Here is a 25,904-nt window from a genome sequence, read left to right as displayed (position 1 = left end):
GCAAGAAGAAATCTGCACTGATGAGATCCCGCCTCCTTACCAGCACATACACTTATAGAGATGTTGCCAAATTTATTTTGCGGGAAAATATCTGAAGTTTGGGACCACAAAATGCAGCGTACTTCCTGCTTTCATTTACGAATACAGTTGCATCAAATGATATCAAGATGAGTGGTGTCAGCATCAATTCCCCAATCCGGAAAACACCAGTCATGAAAGTGTTGGTTCATTACCTGCCTGATATTCAGTGGAGTGGAAAATAAGCCCACATGTAGAAACAATTGCTGTGTTTTTTTTTTTTAAACAAAATCGCCAGTAGCATAGTTGTTGTAGAATAAATTTATCTCTTGCATTTTTTTTTTTATTTCATCTTGCTATTTCTCTTGCTGTCACACAGTGAGCAGGAGGGAAGCGATCCAAACCCAACTAGGCTCTGACTTACAATATTACGTTCAGTATTTGCATTTTAACACTTGCCTGAAGGAACAATATTCAAAATAAACACTTTGTCTGCATTTTCATTAGGTTTTGTTGGATTTTCCAAATATTAGAAGTTTAAAATTTAAATTGTTGGGGGAAGTTTGGTCATGAGCTAAAAATAAACTTGAAGAATCTAATTTACAACACCTTCATTGTTACACATCTGTCTGTTTTGTATGTAGCGCACACTTTGGTGTCCTCTCTGTCCTAACGCCAGGCTTTCATGTGCTTATTGTTCTGCACACCTGGATATGAAATCTCAAGGGCAGATGTGGTTTATGTGCACCAATAAGTGTTATTGTAAAGTACTGCCATCATTTATTTTCAACATTTTGCTGTTGGAAGGCATGTAGGAGGTCTTTTTAATATATATATTTTTGCAAATTTGGTTTCCCACATCTTTTAGCAGGCTTACATATTTGTGTGTCGGTTTCCTCTCTTGCAGGAATCTTCTGGACAGAGACACTTTCTCCAAGTCCGACCCATGTAAGTTCACTTTTGCAACAACTGTTGTTTTGCTTCAGGCGGAAAATGTTTGGCGGGAAATAATTTATTGGTGCCTCCTCTGCTTTTACATTGCATTCCTCTTTATTTTTGCTGAGCATAAGCCTCATCCGGTTTACTCTGTTGTTTGAAAGTGTTCCTTCAATAACTGCATATCATTTGCACATTAATGTAACAACCTTTCTGTGCTGTGAGCTAAAGTATCATAATGCATGCAGGGTATAAATAGCAGCCCGTGAATACAAATGGTTATCTTTTGGGAAGAGAAACTGGAAAATGTCATAAAAGCAACATTTTTATTTATTTATTTTTTTCCACTGACTAGAAAATGGAGGAAACATTTTTTATAAGCCCTTTGTGTAAATAAGCTTTGGGGAAAAAACAAAAACATCACACTCATCCCAATTTTTTGTGCACGCCTGCAGCTGAACCTGAGGCTATATTCTGTCATTTGCTGCCACCAGCTTCATAAAGTAACAAAAAATTATCAGAACACCCATTGACGCAAAGCTTTAAAAGTAATAAGTTCACTTTACTTAAAAAAAGTTAGGAAACCGATTGCCTCAAAATCTTCAAGTAAAGTAGCTAATTCATTTTAAGGTGTTATTGCTAAAAATAACTATGTTTAGACCACTCAGATAATGGCAGTAAACTTGAGTGCCGTTAGCTCAAAATCATTAGTAAAGTTGACTATAAAATGTCAATTATGACTACTTCAAATTGTGAGTTACGTCAATTAAGCAGTACTCATAAAAATAAGTTATGCTTACTTGCAAAATATCAGGAAACCGATTGCCTTGATATGTTCAAGTAAGATGAACCAAAAGTGTTAAGTTATTGGAACGAAGAGCCAACAGACAACAGTTTGAATGGAAAAAAATGTTTAATAATTAAACAAGTTTACCTTAAATACAAGGTTCTCAAGTGTGGTTACATACACACTAACCTGGAAACAAAGTTTTCCATAGACTTTTTAGGGAAAAAATGACACGACTTTTTTTAGGGTAGCCTTCAATCTAATATTGAATCCTACAAATGGCCCTCAGTCTTTAAAACTTTGAGAATCCCTGCTTAAATGTCTTTGTTGACTGGTGTGAAACAAAAACTCAATTCTCAATACTAGAGCCCAACATTTATCATAACATTGATAAAGTAAATAGTGAAGTAAAGTAATGTTTCTCCTCATTAACATAAAACCATTTAGTAGTCTGCAAATGCAATGATGCTCTCTCCAACAAAAAAAGAATCAATCACGTACTAAAAATCACTTTTCAATAAGGGTAAAGGTATCAACGTTGATCCATAATGTCACATCACATTCACTCATTGCATCAGAAGATTTTTGAGTGATTGTATTTTTGGTTTTAGGGATTTATGTCCAAGTGAGAGAAGCACCCTTTGGATGAAGTCAAAGGTGTACTTCAGTTGTTGAGGGTACTCCAAATTCAGAGTATAAATAAGTCCAAAGAGCACATGGCATGTGGAAGATTTCCAAGATCATTCATGACAAGACTTCCTTCCAAAATGATGGCAGTACTTGAAGACTGGAGGTGCAGTGAGTCAGTGGAGGCCTGCCTGTCCTCAGGAATGATGGTCAGGATCCCAATGGGGGTGTGAGACACGTCTGGGTCTTCGCAGTCCTACCAATAGAAGCAACACCACAATTACATATCAACATAACACTTCTTTAGGGTGACCAGACATCCTCTTTTTCCCAGACATGTCCTACTTTTCAGACCTAAAAAAATGTCGGGGGGGAATTTAAAAATCGTTAGGGATTTTGGTCAACTGCCTCAAAACACATTACATAGCTTACCGTGCATTGTGATTACATTGCCACTCCGGTCCATTACTCCATTCCAGGTTTCTTTGTATGGCAAAGAAATCGGTAGCATGTACACACATGTGCTACCTTCTGTCTACCGCTAGTTCTAACCCCGTTGGCGCATGTGTGTCCTGTCCTCCTTTTCAGAAACCCAAATCTGGTGACCCTACACTTCTTCATCTTGGCTGCTTCTCCTACAGTTTACAGCTGTCCCACCTATGGCAGTCTACTCATCATAAGCCTTCTATAACAGTACAGCGGCTTTTTAACCCGCCAACATCTTTATCCTTATCCCTTTTCCTTTTTTGTTTTGCGCCCCAGACAGCTTTTTGCTCTGCCTCCATCTTGTTGCCACTAAATAAACATGATATTTTCGACTAACGTTAGTCCCAGGCATCGCTAAATCATTACACATAAAGTTAACCTCAAAACCTGGACTTACGGATGAATTATACGGCTGAGATAACGAATATAAGTTTGCTAAAAAACAGTGGGACTTACCGTGACAAAACTTAGCTGCAGCAACCGCCGTATTGTTGACAGTTTGGCGCTTCTTTCAAACACGTCGTCACTCGTCAGTGTCCAATGCGCATGTGCGTTCAACGAGAGCTGCCGAATGATGCCGAGTTTTTTGCTGGTTATGCAGATGCGTTTTGCTCACTCATAACTCCAAGTTCTGGTTACTTGCTGCTGATGAGTTTGATTACTTGCCTCAGTAGAAAGTTGTCTTTGCTAAGTTTAAGTTAGTATAGTCAACAGAGTAAGCTGGAATGAGTTCAGGTCACTTTTCTTTTTGAGTACACTTTACTTTTACATTTTACAGTGTAGAAGTGGATGTCAGTCAACATTAATCATCACGTTTGCTACTTCATTATGCTGTCAAGGTGTGGCGGGATAATTAATGATAGACGTCAGCAGAGAAGGAGCAAAAACAAACACTGTTTGTGGATTTGCGATGCATTTTCGAAACTGTTCAATGACAATTAATTCCTGTTTTCTCTCTCTCTCTCTCTCTGTCTTTCCCCTCCTGTTTCTGCCCCCTCTGCTTATCTCAGTGGTTGTGTTGTACACCCAGGGCGTGGAGTCTAAACAGTGGCGAGAGGTAAGAGATCAACAAGACTCAATCAGCCAGTCTCTTCTCCGTGACAGGCTGTTTTCTGTTCACAACCCCTCTGTCACCCCCTCTCCTCCTCCTCAAGGAAAATATTCTGTGCCAATCATTTGCGATTGATTGACCCTGTGAGCACTAGTGCATCGGTCAGCACCGACTTAGCTTTTGACTGGCTGTCTGGCTGACTGACTGATTAAGGTGACAGGTACATGCATCCTTAAAGATTTTTCCCTGCGTCGGCCTCCCCTCTGGCTGTTTGAAACAGGGCCGTAATTAGACCACAGAGACCGATAAATCTAGCGGAGTTTGCAGCCAGACAACAGAGGGAAGCCTTGGAAATTACTACGTACACTCAAAGTTTCTGGAAGTGCAGAAAATCTGACAAACATGCTTCTGTTTTGTCACTTTGGTGATGGGCAAAACCAATGCTCTTCGTGAACATTACAGTCAGCTTGCAGAAATGACTGAAAATATGCTTCTGTTCTGGTTTGTTTTTCACCTAATTTTCTTTGACACACCACTAGATTGAGGCGATACAAGTGCAAACTGGTGTGACACAGTTACAAAGGGATGCTGGAGGTGTTGGATACAGCGTATTTAGGCAGATGTGGACTCTTAATATGTTTCTACATTGAGGGTGAACCTTCATGTTCAGTGGAGCTGCTACAACAATAACAAATAAAAAACAACAGTAGAAGGATAGCTGTTAAGAATCCATGACAGTGACAGTTTAATTGCTTAGATTTCTAATTAAAAACTGATACTAAGAAAAAAATCATGACATCAATTTGAAGTTTGTTGCCACACACTCTAGGTGTGAGATGCATCATGGCTAAACATCTTGATCTCTAAACTATGTACAAACCTTTGAAGATTGAATAGTTATAAAGAACGAGCATAAATACTTTAGTAAAATATGTGTCATAATGCAGAGCTCAAATACGCATGGCGGGGCTCCACAGCTGGTTCTAGTGATGCATCTAAAAGCAGAAATGCAAACACCGTTGAGGGGTTCAAAGGTCAAGCGACATCACTGCAGTTCAGAACAAAGCAAAACAAAAAGTTGTACTCGCGTCTAAAGAAAAAAAATTGCATTTCCTTCTGAGTTTCGATTATTTTTAAAGGTCAAATTTTCATCATGTTGACACTGCTTCTGTTGGAGTGACGTAAAAAAAAGATTTCTCTGGTTTTATAAAAACATTTTTGAGTTTGTGAACAGTAGAAGTTTTTTTAAGGAGTAAATGATAACTGCAGGTTTTAAATGGTAAAATGAAGGGAGCCTTCATAATAATGTAAAGATTGAATTTATAACGGTGTATTGAAGAGATAGTTATTTATATAAACAGAATTGGTCCGGGGACTTCCTTAGGATGGGGGGGAAAGTAAGATTAAATATTGTAACACCAATGATTGACCATAAAATTAGTTTTTAAATCTTGTCCAAACCTAAAAATTAAAATTACAGTAAAAGTAGACAGAGGTTGGAGGTGTCAAAGTCTTTTATTTTAGATCTATAATAAAGAGCAGCACTGTATGGCTTATTTCTAATTCTTGGAGTATCTGTTTACAACGAGGGTAGTGCCATGTCCAAATCCAGACTGGTACGAACTTAAAATTAATTTACTGCATGTAAAAAATTTTAAAGCGCTAAGATGTGATGCCATTATTCAACAAACTGGCAGGTTGTGTTAGTCTTAAATTGGAGGATCAAAGCATAAAAATAATTATTTAGCAAAAAGTTGCTGAAGTCAACATTAATTATTAATTAGGAAGTTTTAATAGTTTATCAAGCCAATATAAAATAAAATGACTACATAGTAAACCCATTAGGGAAGCAGAATCACCTAAAAGATTGAAATCACAAGAAAGGAGCAAATATGACCATCTGAATAAGATTTGACTCGGTTTATAGAACCTTTGAAGACTGAAGAGGCAGAGTAGGAAGTGGCATTTATTAAAACATACATCTGTAGCAGAACTAAATGTTGAAAGAATATTTCATCTAAATCTACATATATGATTCTCTCAGAGCCATGACCAAAATCTCACAGATCATGTAAGACTTTCATTGAAAAGTCTGATTATAAATGCTTAATAAATGTTGTTTGAACCACAGCGTGGCTCCCAGTCGCAGCATTAATAAATTAGGCCAAGAAGATGAGAACATTTGTTTGCAGGTATACTTCATGTCACAATGTGTTTTACCAAACTGTCTCCCTAAAATGTAATCTGTTCCCACAGGTTCTGAGTATTACAGAATGAGATCAAACATTTACTGTAGAGATGCATTAATTTCTGTAGCGTCTTGGCTTTGAGCTCTTTTCCTGGCAGTGGAAAATCAAACTGGTTTCTTTTTTTTTTTAAACCAGTTTGTAAATGGTGTTAGTATCAGCCCTTCTTTGAAGGCATCATCCTAATTAAGAGTTGGGAGAGTGGTAGTTATATTATTCATGTGCCTTACTTTGTTCTAATTTTCAAAGACCTTTGTGGTCTTAGAAAGGAAAATCAGATTGTATATAAATCTACAGAGTTGCGACTGATTCATGGCTTTGTTTCTTAGACACAAACTGCTCTGCTGCTGGGAAAACACTGTGATTTCTTCAGGTTGCTCAACATTTTTCATCCCTTTTGCTATATCCTGTTTTTAATGCAGATTGCCATCGCTGCTCATGATGAATTTAAATCTCAAATAAAAAATACATTACATACATAATACATGAGATCTTCTGGCCTTAGTTCTTCCTAAACCTCTTTGCACAAAACCAATGTGAGTGTTCCTTAGTTAGTTTTTGTCTCACGATAAACTGCAGTTTCTTTGGGTCTTTTTCCCGTCAGGCTCCAGTAGATCCTTTTCTTTTTCTTAGCTGAATTTTACTAAAAGCAGCTTCACTCGCTGAAGCTATCCGGAGGGTATAAAAAAGACGCTATCAATCAGTTTTACATGTTTTGCAGAGCAGCAGGTTTTTTCAGCATGTGTCCTAATTAAATCATGTTATCATACATTTTCCTCTGTAGAATATAGATCATGCCATTTATTTTTGGGTGACGTGTTTAAAGACTCCTATGCTGGGAGGAAACCAAATTAATTTGCTGTGTCTCTAGATTTAATTTTATGCCCATTTGCTCACTGCATATAACCAGGAACATTGTTCCTGTTTTATTGAAAAAAAAAAAAAAAAAAAATTCTGTTTGTTTAAAACTAAAATTATGTGTTTGAAACATGTAGTTGAACAATTTCTTCTCTCTCTTAAACATACAGATGCGTTTGAGGACGAGGGAGCAGGTTTACTAAGTTTTCTGCAATAGACTTCCACAAATGAGGGAAGTTTCAAACCTGTCAAAGTTTTTGTAATAAGATTATTTTAAATCTATCTGCACCATGTTGGTATGGGCTCGAAAGTAACTGGTTTGTGTGGAAACAAATTGACTCATCGTAACTGTAAAAGCAACATCTATTAGCCGATTTGATAATGTTTAATGTTTTCTAAACCAGCAGCCTAATTGGTTATCAAAATCAAATCAGTCCCACAACATTAGTTACAATTAATTTCATCTGAAAAATGAAACGCATCTTCCCAATAATAGAGGAGCAGAAAATCTAACAGCTCATTAATGTTTGCAGAGAAAATATCTGGTCCAACACCAGTCAGTGTCTATTTACCATTCATGAAGTAAATAACACAAATTAAGTCTGACATAAATTAAAACCTACAATATGGTTATGGTTAATGGTTATTCTAAAGATGAAAACTCTTTTCTAAATTAAGAATTGAGCTGATTAAAGAGCTGAACTTTATCAAGAATCTGTTTGACTCTTTGATGTGAGGAAGAAGATTATTTTGATTATCTAACTCAGAGTTTTATGACCTAGTTTGGATCCAGAGAAGGCAGATAAAAATAGGAAATTGGAAGAAAGAAATAAGGTTCCAGTGTCATTATGAGAAAATCTGTCGGCTTTCACATCAGCTTCTGCTAAGGACAAGAACAAAGCATTGCTTCTCACAGGTCTGTGTCTCAGGTGTTGTTACCCTCTTTCATCAGAAATTGTCACAGATGTAAGATTTTATCTAGAACCTTTCATCTTAACAAATCAAAACTGTATTCCAAACATTGTTTTTCAATAAGACATAAAACTTGTATCTTATTGAAATATTTTCCTGTGGCGGCAGTAGACGATTGATTGTATCAAGTCGGAGGAAGGACTTGCTCCAAACAGGAAAATACCTCAGTGTGAGCAGCCATCTGCGACCAGCTGGGTGTTTACGAAAACATCACAGATGCAGAAAAACACAGAAATGAAAAGTGGTAAATGAGTGTAAACGACAGCAGTAGGTATTCTAGTGACTTTATCTGTGATAAAAGGAGGGAAATGGATGAACTCTAAGCCAGTAGTACGACCTAAGGGATGTAAAAATCAAAGTAGATACGGAAGTGTGATCCAGCTGCAGTCACTTTCAGATGAACATTACAATACAGCGACAACCTGGAAGGTCAGAAAATAACCTGGATTATTTGGAGGCTAGATTATTGCTTTGAGAAAACTACAGCGTTTGATTTAGTAGATTAGTCATCCGGTTGATCGAAGACTTTTCACATACTTTTCACACCTGCTTTGCGAAACCAAGCAGTTCTTTTGGCCTGATACATGATTTTAAAATGGGAAAATGTTGTTTATTTGAACAAATAAGAATTTTTTTTATTTTTTTATCATCTTTTAAAAGTTTGGTGCTGGCTTTTTACCTCAAACACACACACACATGCCCACGCATGGCTGAAAAACTCATTAAACTGGTAGCAAGTATAGCAAGCAAATATTCCTAACCCAGAAAGTTTGGAGTGAGATGCAAATGTTGATGGGCATCAATCGATGTTCCCGGGCTAAAAGAGCTTCCTTCACCTGTCACAGGTGCCCCACCTCTGGCTTAGCAGCGGTGGGCAGTGCTGATGACAGCTGGCTAAGCAGCAGAGTCAAGCTGTGCAGCATTGATAAAGCTAAGCGCCTCTTTTGCCTCTCTCTCCAGTGATGTGTTTTGGCTCTTCTATGAGGAGATATGGTTGGTTGAAGCCCCCTTTCACTGTGCCACCAACCAGCTTTTAATCCAGTTATGGTCCAAGCTCCCACACTGACTCCCCAGTCATTCAAATTTCTCATCAGCTGAAGTATATCTCAACAAATGTTATGGATATATTGTGCTTTCCGCTTTCAGCAGTAAATCCCCTGGAGACCCATGTCCCCATGACAAATTGTGTGTTTATTGCACAAAAGTGCTGCAGTATCTCATTACTCTGTTACCGCATGATTTTAAAGTCTTAATTTGCGACAGCCTCCTCTGTAATTTCCCCCCAGTGTACGACAGCTTTCCCTCTGCCTACCACTTTCACTTAACTACAAAGTCGACAGAATATAGCCTCGCTGAATTTGAGCAAAGCCTGGAGTTTCCACTTCAAGCTTCTAGACAGTAATCTTTTTACCAAGATAGATTTTCTGACACCTCGCCACACAATTTTTCTCGTCACGGTTATCAGAGGGGAAGAGGTGTGTGCTGCCTCAGTTGGCTGATCAGGGCTTTTGGTGCTGATTGTTCTGCCTCTGCAGAGTGAATGTACTGTAGCCCCCCCGCTGTCACCCTCAATGCCAGCCACGGAAATTACGTCCCTGCTGCCTCTGTGGAGATTTCACCTCCTCGGCATTAGCTGCCGCAGAGCTCTCACGCTTCCTGGCAGTAGGAGCAAGAAGGGATGTGGTGCCACATCTTAATCACTTATGGTTTGTGTTTGATGGCAGACTTCAGCAAACCCACACTCTGTCACATAGATTTCAGCAGCTCTAGTATTGTATTTCCACTCAAAAGTATTAGTGCCTCCTGACTTTTATTTTTTTTTTTACATTTATTGTCAGTACGAATCCAGCTGCTCTGTGAAGGCCTCTGAGTTTATTTAGAGAACATTAATGAACAAACTCATTTATTATATTTTATTTATTCCTTAAATTGACTACATAATTGTAAAATACAAGGTACAATTCTACCTTCTACTTCTATCTACTTTCTACTTCTATACAATCTATAAAGTTGTGCATTCAGGCAAGCTTTTACTGTACACTTTCCAAATTTGGGTTTTAATGGAAAAGTGTAAAAGAAGAAAGTGAATGTTGAAGGAAAACCATTACAGTTGCTGTTTGCGGTTTGTCACAATCCACACAGAGAAGATAGCAAGCAGATCCTCGGGTCAGATGAGGCACATGTCTTCAGTAGGAAGAGGGAAGTTTATGGTAAGATGGAAACCCAACAAGATCCCTAAACGTACAGTCAGATCTACAGTGGGGTTGTCTCAGGAAAAAAGTTCAACATGTCTGAATACTTTTGCAAAACACTGCAAGCCTCCATCAGTTAAAATATTTTGTCACCGCTTTAGGGATAACTTTTCTGCTGCCACTTTGTGCCTCTCTTTGAGTTTACCCCTAATGAATGCAGCCACAGAAACATGAAATTGAAATTCCTCTATTTTCTTGTCCTCATTAGACTGTAACGAGGACGTGTCAGTTTATGGTATCTTTTTGACTCTGGATGTTTTATTTATGTAGCTCGACTCCAGTTCTGAGTCTGAATAATTAATATTTGACAATTAATGTGTGTGAGAGTGTGTTTGTAGGGAGCCACATTATCTGTTATGACTGACGGTTCTGCTTTGTTTTTGTTTTTTTTTGTGTGTGTTTGCACTGAAGTTTTTCCTTTCTTATTGTAAGTGTTAATTAGTTAGAGCTAAAAAAGAGAGTTGTTTGTTCCAGGCTCTGAAGAAAATATGTCAAGTTAATTTATTTGCTCCTCTGTTTTGTTTCCGCCTGTTATTGTGAAGTGTCTGAATGAATTAAAAACAGAAAATTGAAACAATCAGTGATTTCTGTTAGTTGAATCTGATCTCATAAGAATCCATTAATTCATGCAGTCAATTTGGGGCTGATGGAGGAGGAGGTGTGTGTTTTATTACGCATGACCAATTCTGTGCTCACGTTTTCCTTGCTTGTCTTTTCTTCCCCTCCTTTTGCTTCTGTTCTGGTCCAGTTTGGGAGAACGGAGGTGATAGACAACACGCTAAACCCTGATTTCGTCAGGAAGTACATCCTGGACTACTTCTTTGAGGAGAAGCAGAGCCTGCGCTTTGACGTGTGAGTTTCTCTGTTTGATCCGGCTCTCTCTGAACACACACCAAGGTGTGTGTGTGACTGTATGCCCTTTTCTAATATAGTTCTCAAATTCATCCCTCTTTTTCTATAACGTCAACATTTTCTGAGCCCTCTTTCCGCTTCATCCTTCTGCGGTCTTGACATTGCTCTCTGTAGATCAGTCTTTTCGTCTTTTTGTCTCTTTGTCAGCAGCTCGTCTCTCCATTGAGAAATTATTCAGCTGTAGATTAGCAGAATTAAAAGAGGCATTATAAATGTTTAGTTTTAAGTTTTGCCTTTAATCTCTCGTTCGCAAACCAAACGTCTGAGACGGCGTTTCTTAAATTCAAGCAGACTCCTGCTCCCTGCCTGTCCTGCCTTTTTACTTTTGAAAAGGTCAGACTAGTGAGAGGGTCAGTAATGCACCGCTTTATTTGAAAGTTGGCCAGAAACGAGTGATGGCTTCCTTTAGAAAAGAACTTACCCTTCCAAATAATAATAATAAAAAGAAACAGAAAAAAAGTATGTGCCTCTTAGACATGAAATCCCTGGTGGACTTAACAAATGTATCCACTGCTGAGCTGGAGGTCTCCGAGGATTTCTAAGCTCTTAATGAATTTATTTGACATGCTTTTGTAATACAACACTGGCATGGGGAAAGAGAGAGAGAGAGAGAGAGAGAGAGAGGTTCTCTTCATAATTAGTGCTACTCATTTTCATCTCTATTTTATTGCAGAGGTGGGAGCTTGGGTACGCTAAGTCTTAATTACTTTTACATTAAGTTTGGCTAACAGACACTCAAAACTTTTTCTGCTTTAATTGGCTGTTTCCATATATCACCCCTGGCACAGTTTCTAGCAGCCATAAAATACACAAAGTTTTTCTTGATTACCACTTGAATTACAGCCTATAATGTTTCTTTTCGGTCTTTGTGTCAACCTGCACGTTACCCTTGAGTTATTTGTGTTTCATTTGCTTTTTCTAGGTATGACATTGACTCTAAAAGTCCAGATTTAGCAAAACATGTAAGTGAAACAATTTTTCTTTTGTTTCTATGTGAATGAGGAACTCGGCTTTACATTTGAAGTGCACGGCTAAGATATTTAGGTTCTATGCAAACCTGTGTTTCCAAAACATCTTTCAAATATATTTTCCGATAGTGAGTGATTTGTGCTTCGACTAACAAACTGTAGTTTCTTTTTCCTTTCTGTCTGCTTCTGTGTTTTTTTTCTTTACCTAACTCCCCCAGAGCAATGATAATAGAGATTTCATTTGCATCTGGTATGGCCTCATTACCTTTGTTTCCCTGAAGTGAGAAATTAAGCATCGTACACCCTCATCAAAGCTTTTCAGCACAGCTCTCTGTGCGGAGGTTTTACAGGTTTTCAAAATAGTATTTATTTTGAAAGGCCGGTTTTGCCTGAAAGAGAAAGTGCTTTATTGTGAAGCATACATTCAAAAAGAGTCAACGGAGTGAAAGCATGTTGGTTTTACCCCCGTTTCCCCAAGCTTTTTATGAGTGAGCGCAAATAATACAGCAGACAATATATTTGATAGACTTGGTTTGCATACTACCAAAGTTACGTGTCCAACAGGAGTTCGGTGATGCGATGCCTTCATCAATGTGTGTTTGCATCGTGTCTCACACTCTGAAGATACACCATCTGCACTGATCGCTTTCCTTCTCTTGCGCTCTTACACATCCCTCTTTCTCTCCCTCTGAGACTGTGCAGCTCTGCGGCTCCCCTCTCTGCCTTTCTGCTTTGTCAAATATTCATTTTCTGCTCTTCTTTCTCGTGCTGTGATGCCAGTCTGGTTTTCGAGTCATGTGTCTTTTCGTTCCATGAAATGCTCTGTTGTGTCACTGCTGCTGCCTGGTCTTTCTCTTTCTTCCTCCTCCTCCTTCTCCACCCTGGAAGCCCAACGACTTTAACGTACGTGTCTGCCTCAGACGCCATTATATATAAATGTACAATGCCTATGACGATGCCTAACTCCTCACTGATTCTCCTTCTTACTCCCATACGATCTGCTTGAATGCTGCTGTCCGTCTCTCTTCATCCCGCTTCATGCCTGCGTCACCACGGCAGGACTTCCTGGGTCAGGTCTACTGTACTCTAGGAGAGATCGTGGGCTCGCCTGCCAGTCGTCTGGAGAAGCAGCTAGTGTGAGTTTCCTTTTCGCTTCCTTTTATCCATTCTTAAAGCAGGTTTGATGTGTAAGACCAATGTGAGGATGGAGCTCCTGAATCTGTCCGCGTTTCAACCATCTGACCCAAACCGTCAACCTCAGATGAGAGGAAATTGATTGAGAAACACCAACTTGGATGAAAAAAGCTTTAAGTACAAGCATCTTAAAGCCTGATTGAAACTTACAATGTAACGTATGTACTCTATTCATCCTGAGAAGATTTTTTATGGTCATATGAGACACATAATGGAGTCTGTACCATTTATTAAGTGTCATAGTGACAGCATCATGCTTTACCAGCATTCAGCAGCTAGTAGACTCTGTACGTCAAGATAAACATAAATAGTGTTTGTGTTCATGAGTGGGTGAACGCTTGGAGGCGTGAACAGGTGAATGTAACCTAGAATGTAAAAAGTTTTGATTGGTTGACGAGACAGAAAAACAGGAATAAAACTTACTAAAATAAACAGATCTGAACCATATTTCCATTAGAAATGCCATCAAATATCCTACCAGATTTGTCCCAGGACTTTGTTGATGGCTGCAGAAAGTGTATGAAGATTTAACGAGTATAAGTGGGATGGTTTGTATTTATACCTAAAAGCTGTTTCACACATTCAATACGTGTAGTTCTATTGTATCTTTCAAAATTAATATTACATACTTTGCTCTCCATGTGTAGGTAAAAAAACCCTTCTGACACCAATAAGATAAGCAGATGTTTATGTTTTATAAAAACTGATTTTCTCATGAAATTAAATCACTGTTGAATAATCAGAGCTACGACAGAGTTGGGAGGAAAAGCTCTTTCATCTGCAGTCAGCTGCGTTTTGATACATGATTAAACTCATGTGCTTGGATGGAGGTGGGTAATTGAACATGACTGTGAGCTTCCTCAATGGTCAAACAAAAGATGAGCAAAAGACTGATTTCAAACTACTGTAGTTAGAGTTTAAAAATGCTAATATTTCAAGTTTAGGGACATTACAAGTTTTGGAGGTTTTGATACTACTTCAGATGTTTGACACGTGTGGTTTACAGATATGATTTAAATCCCATGAAGCGGCTCTAGATTATCTGTAACAGATCTACCTGGGAGTATAAAAAAACCTGAAATTTTGCAAACTCATGAGTGGCATAGAAGGTCCTGAAACTATGTTGGTGTTGCGACTTCAGTCATGGAATCAGGTAATCCCTGGAATTAGCTGGTTAATCAGTCCGGATCTCTGTTCAGGTTGAGTCTGAAAAGATCAGCACAGCAGGAAATCAGTTTATTGTTAGTTGTGTTTCTTGTGGTAGAAACTATTTCCAGTATATTTATTTCTCCTGATAGCGAGAGAAGAGTGTTGTGGTGTGTTTCAACCAGCTAACTGGCAGTGTGCAGCACCATTGATTCTGTATTTGCTCTAGCATCTTATTAGAAGAACTTTAATCAGTAGGAACATTGTGATAGAAAAAGTTTTGAAGCTAAAATTTTAACATTTTGGAAAACTCTAGAAACTGACTCACACATGTTGCCTATATTGACAAAAAGACGAAACACAGTTGCTGTCTCTCAGTTCAGACACTCGAGAAACTAAAAATATGTGTAAAATAGATCATCAAAAGCAATGTGATTTTATATTTATTGAGAGTTATTTGAGTTTTAAATAAACCGGCATGAATTAAACAAATCCATACATCATCCAGCACTGACGAACACCCAGAGATCTCTCCGCGGCTCTGTGAGTGATGACCCTTATTTGGAGGGTGAAGGAGAGTTTAATAAACTCTTCGTTTCTGTGTTTGTGTCTGAAAGACGCTGCATATTTCTTTTTATGAATGACGAGGTGCTGGTGGGCGTTGGGGGGTGCGGGTGGTTAGTTTGTGAGCAGCGGGGCTTTTTGGTATCAGCTATGAACTCTGCCAGAAGCTTGTGGGCTGGATTACAAAGCGCGGTGCCCTTCAGTGCTGAATAAGAGGATGAGGAGGATCAAGAGACAGTGCTCACCAGTGTGCTGTAAACTAGGCTTCACACCCCACATCAGAGGCAACGAGGAGGATCAGCTGCTCCCAGGCAGACACGACGGATGATATATTGATTCGACAGCTTCAGCGGGGCACCTTGATTACTGCTGAGCCAGCGATGATTATGTTTGCCCGTTTTTATTTATTTATTTATTTGTTTTTTTACACGCTACTGTGCTGTGTTATTAAATTTTGAATACATCTGAGTAGCATTTTAGGACCACTAGGAAAATACTTGTTTCTGTTATTCTGCTGTTGAACAGCTAAAACTGCTGGGAGTTTTCGTTCGGTTTAGTGAAAGGCGACAACCAAGGAGCTGCTTAAAGGCTGTGCGCTCCATCTCCCTGTCGAGTCTTCTGGGTTGGCAGTGGCTCTCTGTACCGTAGCTTTGAGGAACGACACTTTGCAGGGACTTGGGGGGAATCTTTTAGTCATGCTTACACGAGCCCTCCAAAGGCACGCTGCGTTGAATGACCTGCTTAAGAAGCACATCAGCGCCCCATTCTCTATTTTCCACACTTCATCCTTCATTTATTCCTTTTCCTTACATCTGCCAGATTCTTTTCTCTCTTTTTTTGCCGGCCTGACCCCCTTTTCTTTCGCTGTGCTCTTTATGATTTATTTATTCGTTTAGCTCATTCAAACCTCATTCTCTGTCTTCACGGCTTTCACGCTCTCCTTTTGAAGATACGAGATATATTGTTTCAGCACCGGCTCTATGCATAAATGCAAAAGTCACCTCAAGGACGGATAATGTCAAGTCAAGCAAATTAATCGAAATGTGTCACGCTGTAACTCTTCGCCGCTTAAATCGCGTGGAAGATTTCAGTTTTTCTCATCCACTCCTATAGAGCTGCAAAGGAAGTCTTTGCAATGCGACACGATTCACTCCAACTTGCAAATTCAAACGCTGACCATATAAATGATTACTGACATACAAACGTCTCTTTTATTTTAAAAATGCCTTTAAAAAAGTAAACGGAATAAAACACAATCTAAAGGTCTTGCTATAAGCTAACCACAACGCTACCATTTTGGTATACTTTATTATGTAAAGCTGTTCATCAGTTCAGCACAAATAGCAACTCAGCGACTGAATGAATTTAGCAATCTAGACGTGGTGAAGACGACCTGCTAAAGTTCAAACTTAGCATCAGAATGAGGGAGAAGTCTGTTTATGACAGACATATTAGTCTGTGTAGAGGAACACATATTAATTAATTCATTCAAACAGGAAGTTTGCATTTTTTAAAATCTGTAATTCATTCCAACCCTCCATCCAAACCCCCTACTAAAATCAAAGTTTACATAAAAGAGTAAATAATCCTAAATTACGTTGTTGCCAGAATAATTGTTTGGTGAAGCTGTAAACATTGGGAAAATGAACACAATTTCTCTGGGACACCAAACTGTTTTGGTTCATAGGCGTTTATTTATTTATTTTTTTATTATCTCCTTACACTAATTTAACTTTTGGAAAGTCGAGCAATTTTCATGTTGACTTAAGGAAAACATCATGACATGTTCTTCATTATAAAGCACTCTGCATCAGGCCCAGAACCCAACAATAAAAAGGAAAATACTGACATCCATACTCTATGCTAACTACCAAAAAAGCTTGTAGGAATTTGCACCTCAGTGTTGGGAAGAGTCCTACATTATTATTGTACAGAAGTAACATTTGGTTTGCATGCCAGACACATGAGAAACAGTGGAGATAACGCAGGTCAAAGAGCAAATATGCAGCAGCAACACAAAGTTTTCTAACACAGCAGAAACTTTGGATTGCACGGTGGCAAAAGACGTCCTTCAGATTCACATTAAGAGACAAAAATGTAACTGAGATGGTCATACAATGTTCAGATTTAGACAATATTCAGATACATAATTATTTAGAGGATTGCAGCCTTTAGATACTACAGAGCTATCAGTGTAACAATGAATACAGAGCAAGTTACAGGAGGCAATGCTGATATTAGAGTTGAATTCTGAAAAAGGAAAAGCTAGCAAAAAATAGGTAATTATATAGGACAGCATTTATAAACTTATTAAACTACTTCAATGCTTTTTTTTTTTTTACTTTCTTTGGAACAAGACATGTTGCATCAGTGGTGCTGGGATGTAAATGAAGCTATGCGGATAAATCGGCTTCCCCAGAGTCTGGTGGCGGTGGATCAGCAGCGTGAGACTTGAGACGAGACTCTCCAGACCTCTTGAAGAGACGGAGGAGTTCAGGAGGAGGGTTACATAAAACAGTTTAAATGAGAATGAAACTATAAAGATGAGATTAAGACACCAGCCTGCTTGGTTCAAACTAAACTGAGCAAGAAAATCACCTTGGGAGATATTTGAGCTAAAAAAAAAAAAAAAGGAAGGCGAGTTTGACAGTGTGGAAAAGTAGAAATGTGAGGTTAATGTAGCCAATGGGCAAATCAAGTTATTTAAAAATCTGATCTTTCTCATTAAGCCTTGAAGATTCTAGGGAAGATTTTGTCATCCTGAGGATATGTGAACTGGAACAATCTGTGAACAATCACAGGAAAGCTCCAGCTTAAAATCTGTATAAATCTAAGATGTTAAGAAGAAACAAACTTGTTGGGTGAGACTCCTTTCTCCTAGCTGTACCAGTTCTTTTATGGGACTCAGATTAGGGCCAAATTGACTCCTCTGCCACTTGAAATTGGATCTATGAATACACAGTTTTCCAAGGATCAAGGCTATAATGCTCTACAATTTCATTTTGCTAAGCCAGGTGAAAGGTAACAATTTAAGGAAACCCAAAAGATTGCATTGGACTACTTGGCAGCAGTTCCTCTGAGTTCGAAAGCATTTGGCCACAGAGGCCACAACTCTCTTTGAAGCAAACCAAACCTCCAGCAGAACCAAACTCAAAATCAGCAGTAATCTGGAGACTGGGAGAGCAGACCAATACAGAGTCTGAGTCCGGCTGCAGAATTGCTTTCAATAGAAAGAAAAACTGAGTTTACAAAGTTCATAGAAGTAATATTTCTTAGAGGGACCTGGTTTATGAGAGACATTTCTTTTTCTTTTCTTTTTTGTGGAAACATTTAGATTCACGGCAGGAAGAATTTACAAAAATATGTAAGAGTGAACTAAGATTTTCTTTGTAAAAAAAAATAACCTTTGATGATGATTATGTGAGTATGAATAAAGCATGAAATAGTTGCTAAAAAGCCAATATTTAATCAGAAACATTAGGAAGCTTAGTTAATTATATGGTATACTTGTTTGTTTCACCACACTCAATCAAAGCAAAGTGTAAACACAGCCTCCATCTGATCCCTGATGGTAGCAAACCAATTAAATCCAAACTGGATTTGACACGAGTGACAAGGCCGCAGCAACAATAATTAATAATGACTTTTCAAGGACAAACTTTGAGTGACACATTACAAGGCTAACATGTTAAACGCTACCAGCTCACAGTTTGAGTGATGAGCAGCGTACGGGGTAAAAGTAGTGAAGATCTTTCTGGATTTTCTCTAAACGGCTACTGATGTAACACCCAAAATTTAATGCACTGTCAGAATTTAATACACTGTTGAATAATTAACTATATGAATTGATACCACAGAATAAGTACCAAAGGACTGGAAGCAAACATAGCAGCACTTTAAAATGTTTCCTTCACTTTTGAAACACGCAACATATCATAAAATTTGCTTTAAATGCTGCGAGAATTACTCAGCTGCATTTTGAAGGTCTTTCTCATTTTCCCTGCATATGTTTTCTACTATGTCAAAGTTCATTGTAACTCAAAGCCTTTTGTGGAAAATTATTATTCAAAAAACAGACTTAGCCTACTTAATTTGATTATAATAACATTAAAATAAATTTGCTTACAAGTCAGCATTTAGCCTCTGCTTTCTATTATTGCTTTCTGTGTTTATCACATTTTGTGTTCCTCTCCACATCTATTAGGTTTACGGCTGCCTTTTCACTGTAACTAGTTTTCCTTTATTCACGCAAGAGCAGAAAAGCACTTTACTTAACCTCTTGATCTTCTGTATTTGAGTTAAAAACACTGGGAAAGGCATTTCAAAATAAAAACGTTTCAGAAGATTTTAGGACAACTCTGTGTGTCAATGCCATTGCAGAACCTTTTCTTGTAAGTGGTTTCTGATTCCCAGTTGGATAGATTTTCCTCTGATGTCGGACATGGGAAGATGTTCATCATGATCTGGTTGAAGGAATAAACTAGACCCGAACTGGAAAGAGTCAAGTTTTGACTTCACTTGTGTTGCAGTTGAAAACAGTGTTTTTGTATGTTGAATACATTTCCTCTAAAAAAAAAAAAATTGTTAAATGAAATCATGCCTAAAAAGACAGATTTGATTGTTTCACTCATCATCTAGAGTTGAGACCAGGCTTGGACTAGTCCGTCAACGCCGTCCTCTTAGACTTTCACTTGTGAACGTTTCTGATTAACCACATCAGTCAGACGAACCGTTTAGGTTCTCAGTTTGCAACCGAATCTGGACTTCCCCGACAAATAAAAGGTAGCTTTACTCAGGTATTTGTTGGTGCCTTAAGGCAGATAAAGTACAATATCCATTATAAGGCTTTTAATTCAACCTAATGCATAACCGAACCATTATATGCTACTTAAAACTAGAACAGAACATAAAACATTAGTTGATTTTATACTCGTAAAACTTCAAACTCACCGCAACCAAATTTACTCCCTGAAATCAGAAGCATAGCGTCTCTCTTGTCTCATCTCTACTTCAGAGACTCACAGCTCTTTTAAAGTTGTGTGTTCGCTGGCTGACTGACTGGGGGCTACGCAGCCGTGCTTCAGCCGTGATGAAATGCAGCACAGATTTAAATAATGAGTGGGAAGTAAAAGAGTTCAAACTAAGAGCCCTAATCCAAGTCCTTTTGACTGTGTAAATGTAGAGATGGTTGCAAGAACATCGTTGATTTTACCTTTTATCGAGATGTTTAACTGCTCTACGTAAGTGATGAAGCCTTTAAGGTCCTGGTAGGAATAATTGAGGCTTGCATGTCCACTGAAAAAGGTAAAAATAACCATCTGTGGGGAACAAAACATCTGCATGTTCCTTGTGTTATTACATTCAAATTAAGTATAAGCGAAGCGGGTGGAGAACCGTAACAACTCTGCTGAAACTGAGCCTCCTCACCGACACACCATAATTAGACGATCTAAATATGTAGATAAATGAATATTTCAATGTGCTCCCTCTTACTTTTAGTTTTTAAATTATTTTCTTAAAGTTGTTTTAGAATGAATACAACCCATCAAACATTTAAGTTAGTTAGGGGGCTCTGTTGTTTTTGCGAGTATTTACAATAATCTTTGAAGTGATTGTTTAAAGAGCAGCTTTATGATGCACTGTATTTCCTCTGTGAAGAAACTTTGAAGAGCCTAATCCAGGCTATTTGTCTATTTAATCCAAATCAAACTAAAGATATTGTATTTTCTGGTTGCCAAAATGTCCAAAATCTAATTTTTAAAAAATTGTTATGTCATGTATACTTGCTGAGTTTGGACAAAGTGAGTCTTTCCTTAGTTTTCCTCTCAATTAATTACTTACCTGTACTGCATTATAGAAATAAGTCAGTAAATAAAATAAAAATACTGGAATTGTGTTTTAAATGACTGAAAAACTCAAGATCAAGATTAACCCCCAAATGTTCCTATCTGTTAATTTATTTCTTTGATTAGTTATCTCCTTTTGGTGTTTTATTCAAATTACATTAATTTGAATAAAACATTTTTTTTCTCCCTGTTTAAATATTCTCAGTAAAATAGTTGAAATACTGAACGATATCAGTATCACCATCAGAAATAAAAATGTTAACATATTTTAGAGTTTTTATCTCCCAAGTGAAACTATGGCCAAAACAGAAACAAATATGTGAACAGGTGAAAGATAGAAAAATATGATGGTGTTATTTTTTGAGCTGGTTCGGAATTAACGTTAGCTAAGGTGCTAATTTTACGAAGGTTTTAGCTTGGCTTTTGCCGCTAAATCTTCCTCGAGACTAGCTTTGGGTTGAGATAAGCTCAGTGATGAGTGTCTGTTAGCATTGTTGTTACATCCTTTGTCGAACAATATAACGTTAACTGATAATTGATCCCCCCTTTTTTAAAAAAATACATCTAACTGTTCATTTGTTTAAACCATGACCTTGCAAATGTTAAGAGTGCAGATTAGCTAGGTCAACAAGGATGAATTCTAACGTTGTTCTTTTTTTCTTTTTGTCAGATGAATTTTTTTAACTCCCAAGCTTTTTCCCTCCAAGTGGCTGTGCAGTTCTGTCCTGCTGAGTGCTAACATAGTTTCAACTCTTGAAAAGACAAGACAACAGGTAAAAAGACAGCTCTTCAAACATATTTGAAGCCACAAAATAATCTGGAAATGTAGAGGAGCAGCTAACCTAATCTATAACTTTGAGCTTGCTACAGCTAGTTAGCCTGCTAAAGTACCATTACATCTCCAACATAGTGTATAAGAGTCTGTAAATGAGGACAAAGGTGGAAAACATTCAAGTGGTTTCTGTTATTTTTGAGTTGGTTCAGCCACAGTGGCAGGTGGACAAAAAAGTTAATTTCCAACCCTGGTTACATATAAGGACTGTTCACCTGTTTAAACCATGCTCTTGCAAATTTAAAGTTAAGTCAGTACTAACAGGTGCAACTATGTACAGGTGTAAATTCTGCAGCATTTGTACTTCAGAATTTAGAGAATTTTGTACTCATGTGAAGAAACATCAACACACAGCTAATTATCGGTTTTGTTGTGGAATAGAGCAATGTCCTACTTCCGTCAGAGAAAAATAAAACATTTAGAAGAAAAAGAGGACTCAATCTTCATCTTGGTTGATGTAATTTTATATCGACTCTTAACTTAAAACACACATCTTAAATCAGAATTGTTCAATTAATTTGTTAAAGGGATCAATTCACCCAAATTACAAACATTTTGTTAACCCATATTGTACTTAGCCATTCAGATACTGTATTTGTGGAATGTAATGCTTTAATAAATTCATTTAGCCTCACAAACTGTCATTCACATCCGTTGTTTCAGAGTGGTAGCAGGATGTAGGGGTAAAGTCTAGTCTAGTCTCCGGGGTGAGGTTCTCAAAAACCTGTTGTAATCTGGGTGAACTGGCCCTTTAAATATAAATTACTACCAGTAATTCATATTTAAGAGTTTTCCTTTTATGTTTCAAAGGTATCTTCCACCAAGATGTCTGTTGAGATGGAAATGACCTTACCTACAACACCAAGGGTAATCATGCTTGGTAAGAGGAATATTTTCTATCACTATAATTTTTTTGTAGCAATGTATGTAATAGTTATGGTAGTCTGTACTTTTACTCACTAGCATTAGCTTGACAAGGGTTTGTCTATTTTAGGAAATAGCTTGATGTCTGCAACCTGGTGGATGGTCAGTATGGAGAAGAAGGTATTTTTCGAACCTGAGCAACTACATGACTTTGCCAGTGTCCTTGCTGTCTTTTTTAAGTCATATTATGACTTCAATCTGGAGTATCAGGAGTCAGCATCCACCACGCTGGAGATGATACAACTGTAAGTACTCTACACCAAGCCATTTATGAATTAAATTTAATGACAGTTTGACTGATGATGAAGAACCATAGCTGATTGCTGTATTGTATGTCTTCATTTTAAAAAATACAATTAATATATTTTATTTCTGTTAAAAGATTCTTTGTGAGGATCAATCCAGATGTTGGTACCAAATGCAAAGCCAAAGTCAGTACAAGCCGCAAGACGGGAAGTCTTGTCAAGAGGAAAGTAGTCAGTGTCAACTCCCGGATCACCACCTTCCTCAAATGACTCGCTGAATTTGAATAGAGGACTTCCAACTAGGTAAGCATTTTACCAAATGTTTATTATTTTATTGTCTTTTCCTCCTATCTTGCATGTTCTGACTTTACTTTAGCCTTTTTAATATGATTTTAATGATTATTTATAAATGGCATGTGATTCCTACACAATAGCCCTTTAGAGTAGCCTGCATCTTTTCTGTGTCCGTGGTAAAAAGTGGATGTCGCTGCATCTCTTACTAAATCACAGAAATGTTTAAGTGTGTAGTCGTTTAATTGAGGTGTTTTTTTTATACTATGCAGTTTTCAGTTTATTAGGCACACCTTTGCAGTAATCCATCAGCACCAACAAAATGACTGAAAAGATTGTTATGACATGTTGTATTTCATCGTCTCCTTGGGGACATTTGCAGGGTCTCAATACAGTACGCAATCGCTTTGAATTAGTGAAGACTGACTGACTGCTTTTGCCATAAACAATCCAAAAACCTGAAGTGAAGCCAGTCCTGCTCATTCTTTATGCAGCTTCTATTATCACTTCAGTGTAATTGATTTTTTTTTTTTAAACAAATTATCAACTTAATGCTGCTTTATGCCAATGATTTTATGCATTTGGACATTGTCACTTCAGTTTAATTTGTCAGCCTTCCTGTTGATTTGAAAATGTAGATAACTTCCTGACCATCTCATGACCTCCCACATTGTCTGTCTTATTCTTTACAGTTCAGCTTCCACAAGATGGATCTCACTGATTTTGTTTGACGAATGGAATAAAAGTTCTTCTGATGTAGGAAATGCATCTGATATAACAATATTTATTGATATGAATGCCTACCATATAGTACATTATCGCACTTGCACTGTTATTGTGATGTATTGTGTAACAGAGCACATTTAAGCTACTGTTAACTGCTTTCTGACAATGCAGCCTCTGCTGGTTTTTTAAATGAAGTATATTCTATATATTTGTTAAAAGTCAGTCTTTAATAGTTTATGGCTGGTACTTGATGCACACATGTTCATGTTGCTACATACATGTGCCATAAAAAATATTGACATGACCTGTAGTGTGTTCTATGGTTTTGTTGTTTTATAGCACATTATATTGTATTGTGACATTGTTCTTTATGACATTGCGAATATATAAATGGATTTTATTTCAACAAATCTGCTGAAAATAAATACCTGTTTTTATTCACAGTACTTGGACTAAAATTTCTTTTGTGAAACTTTTCGGTTTATGGTAAAATATTCTTGTATTAAAAAATGTAAACTTTAATTTACAGTAAAACTGACATTATGTTGTGAAACAAGTTTACAGTAGACCAGCTTTACTATAAAATACATTTACAGTTTTATGCTATAAACTACATTTACAGTAAAGCAGTTATAACTGTAAATCACACTCACAGTAAAAATTAACTGTGAAATATCATAACAGTAAAGGTACTGTAGAATGTCAATTACAGTAACTTACTGGCAACACTGTTGCCAGTAAGTTACCGTAGAATGGTGATTACAGTAACTTACTGGCAACACTGTTGCCAGTAAGTTGCCAGTAAGTTACCGTAGAATGGTGATTACAGTAACTTACTGGCAACACTGTTGCCAGTAAGTTGCCAGTAAGTTACTGTAGAATGGTGATTACAGTAACTTACTGGCAACACTGTTGCCAGTAAGTCGCCAGTAAGTTACTGTAGAATGATGATTACAGTACCTTACTGGCAACACTGTTGCCAGTAAGTCGCCAGTAAGTTACTGTAGAATGATGATTACAGTACCTTACTGGCAACACTGTTGCCAGTAAGGTACTGTAGAATGGTAATTACAGTACCTTGCTGGCAACTTACTGGCAACACTGTTGCCAGTAAGTTACTGTAATTACCATTCTACAGTACCTTACTGGCAACAGTGTTGCCAGTAAGGTACTGTAAAATTACAATAAAAAGTCTAACAGTGTGGGTCCTGTCACATCTGGTTTGAAAATAACATAAAAAAAAAGGAGAGAAACAGTCAAACATAACGGTGCTAATCTGATGCACCAGGCTTGCTTTGCTGTTTTAGCACCTACATGCCACAGTTCTGCTTTTCTCTGTACCAGAAAACATACCAGGCCATCAGTTTGAGATTTAACTTGGGCAGTCATCCAAAGCACACCAGCTAATCCATCACTGACAATAATAATAAAAAAGAGAGATTTTTGAGTGGCCTGCCAAGTGAATATCACCTTCAACACGAACAAAATGTGAAATGGGCCTGACTTAAAACAATTTGGCATTAAAGAGTGGGAAAAATCTGTACCCAAAGAGATTTTATTTTTCCCAGATATTGCAACTCAGGTTGGTTTTCACCAAGGACGGCACATTATGTTCAGGTTAAAGAGGTCCATGTTTATTTGGGTTGTTTATCCCCTTCCATAAAAGAAAACCATAATTTGAAAACTATATTTTGTATACTTAAAAATAGCATAATATTAAAATTTGTTTGAGAATCAAAACCATTAATTTATCAAACAGGAGAAAACAGAAAGAGCTTGTCAAGCCTTATAAAACACTTTTTTACGGTTCTGTTTACCTTCTGCTCGTTATCCAGTCGCTGCCCAGAACAATCACTAATTTCTTTTGGGAAAATGAAACAATCAAATCATTTTCTCCTGTTATTTCCAAGTGCAATTGCTCCTACCCCACAAAACAATATATTTAATAAGCTTATCTCTACTTGAGTGTAAAATTACAAAAATAATGCTTTTTGCTGTTATTCCATTTCATAACCAAACATTA

The 25,904-nt window shown here is 37.5% G+C and overlaps 1 protein-coding gene across 2 annotated transcripts in view; it reads left to right on the top strand.

The window, feature by feature from the left end:
• Positions 1-25,904, top strand: part of cpne5a (copine Va) — an 89,569-nt gene that overhangs the window by 15,395 nt on the left and 48,270 nt on the right. Inside the window, exons 2-7 of one of the 2 annotated variants that reach the window (XM_044127474.1) lie at positions 926-966; positions 3,865-3,911; positions 10,982-11,085; positions 12,068-12,107; positions 13,002-13,016; positions 13,173-13,249. In XM_044127474.1, the coding sequence (XP_043983409.1) occupies positions 926-966; positions 3,865-3,911; positions 10,982-11,085; positions 12,068-12,107; positions 13,002-13,016; positions 13,173-13,249 (324 nt within the window). The remainder of the gene's footprint in view (positions 1-925; positions 967-3,864; positions 3,912-10,981; positions 11,086-12,067; positions 12,108-13,001; positions 13,017-13,172; positions 13,250-25,904) is intronic. The other variant, XM_044127482.1, reaches the window with a different exon arrangement.

This window comes from Gambusia affinis, linkage group LG01 (genome assembly GCF_019740435.1).
Source record: "Gambusia affinis linkage group LG01, SWU_Gaff_1.0, whole genome shotgun sequence".
NCBI lineage: Eukaryota > Metazoa > Chordata > Actinopteri > Cyprinodontiformes > Poeciliidae > Gambusia > Gambusia affinis.
Note: the sequence above shows the minus strand (reverse complement) of the source record. Positions and strands in the feature narration are given on the sequence as shown.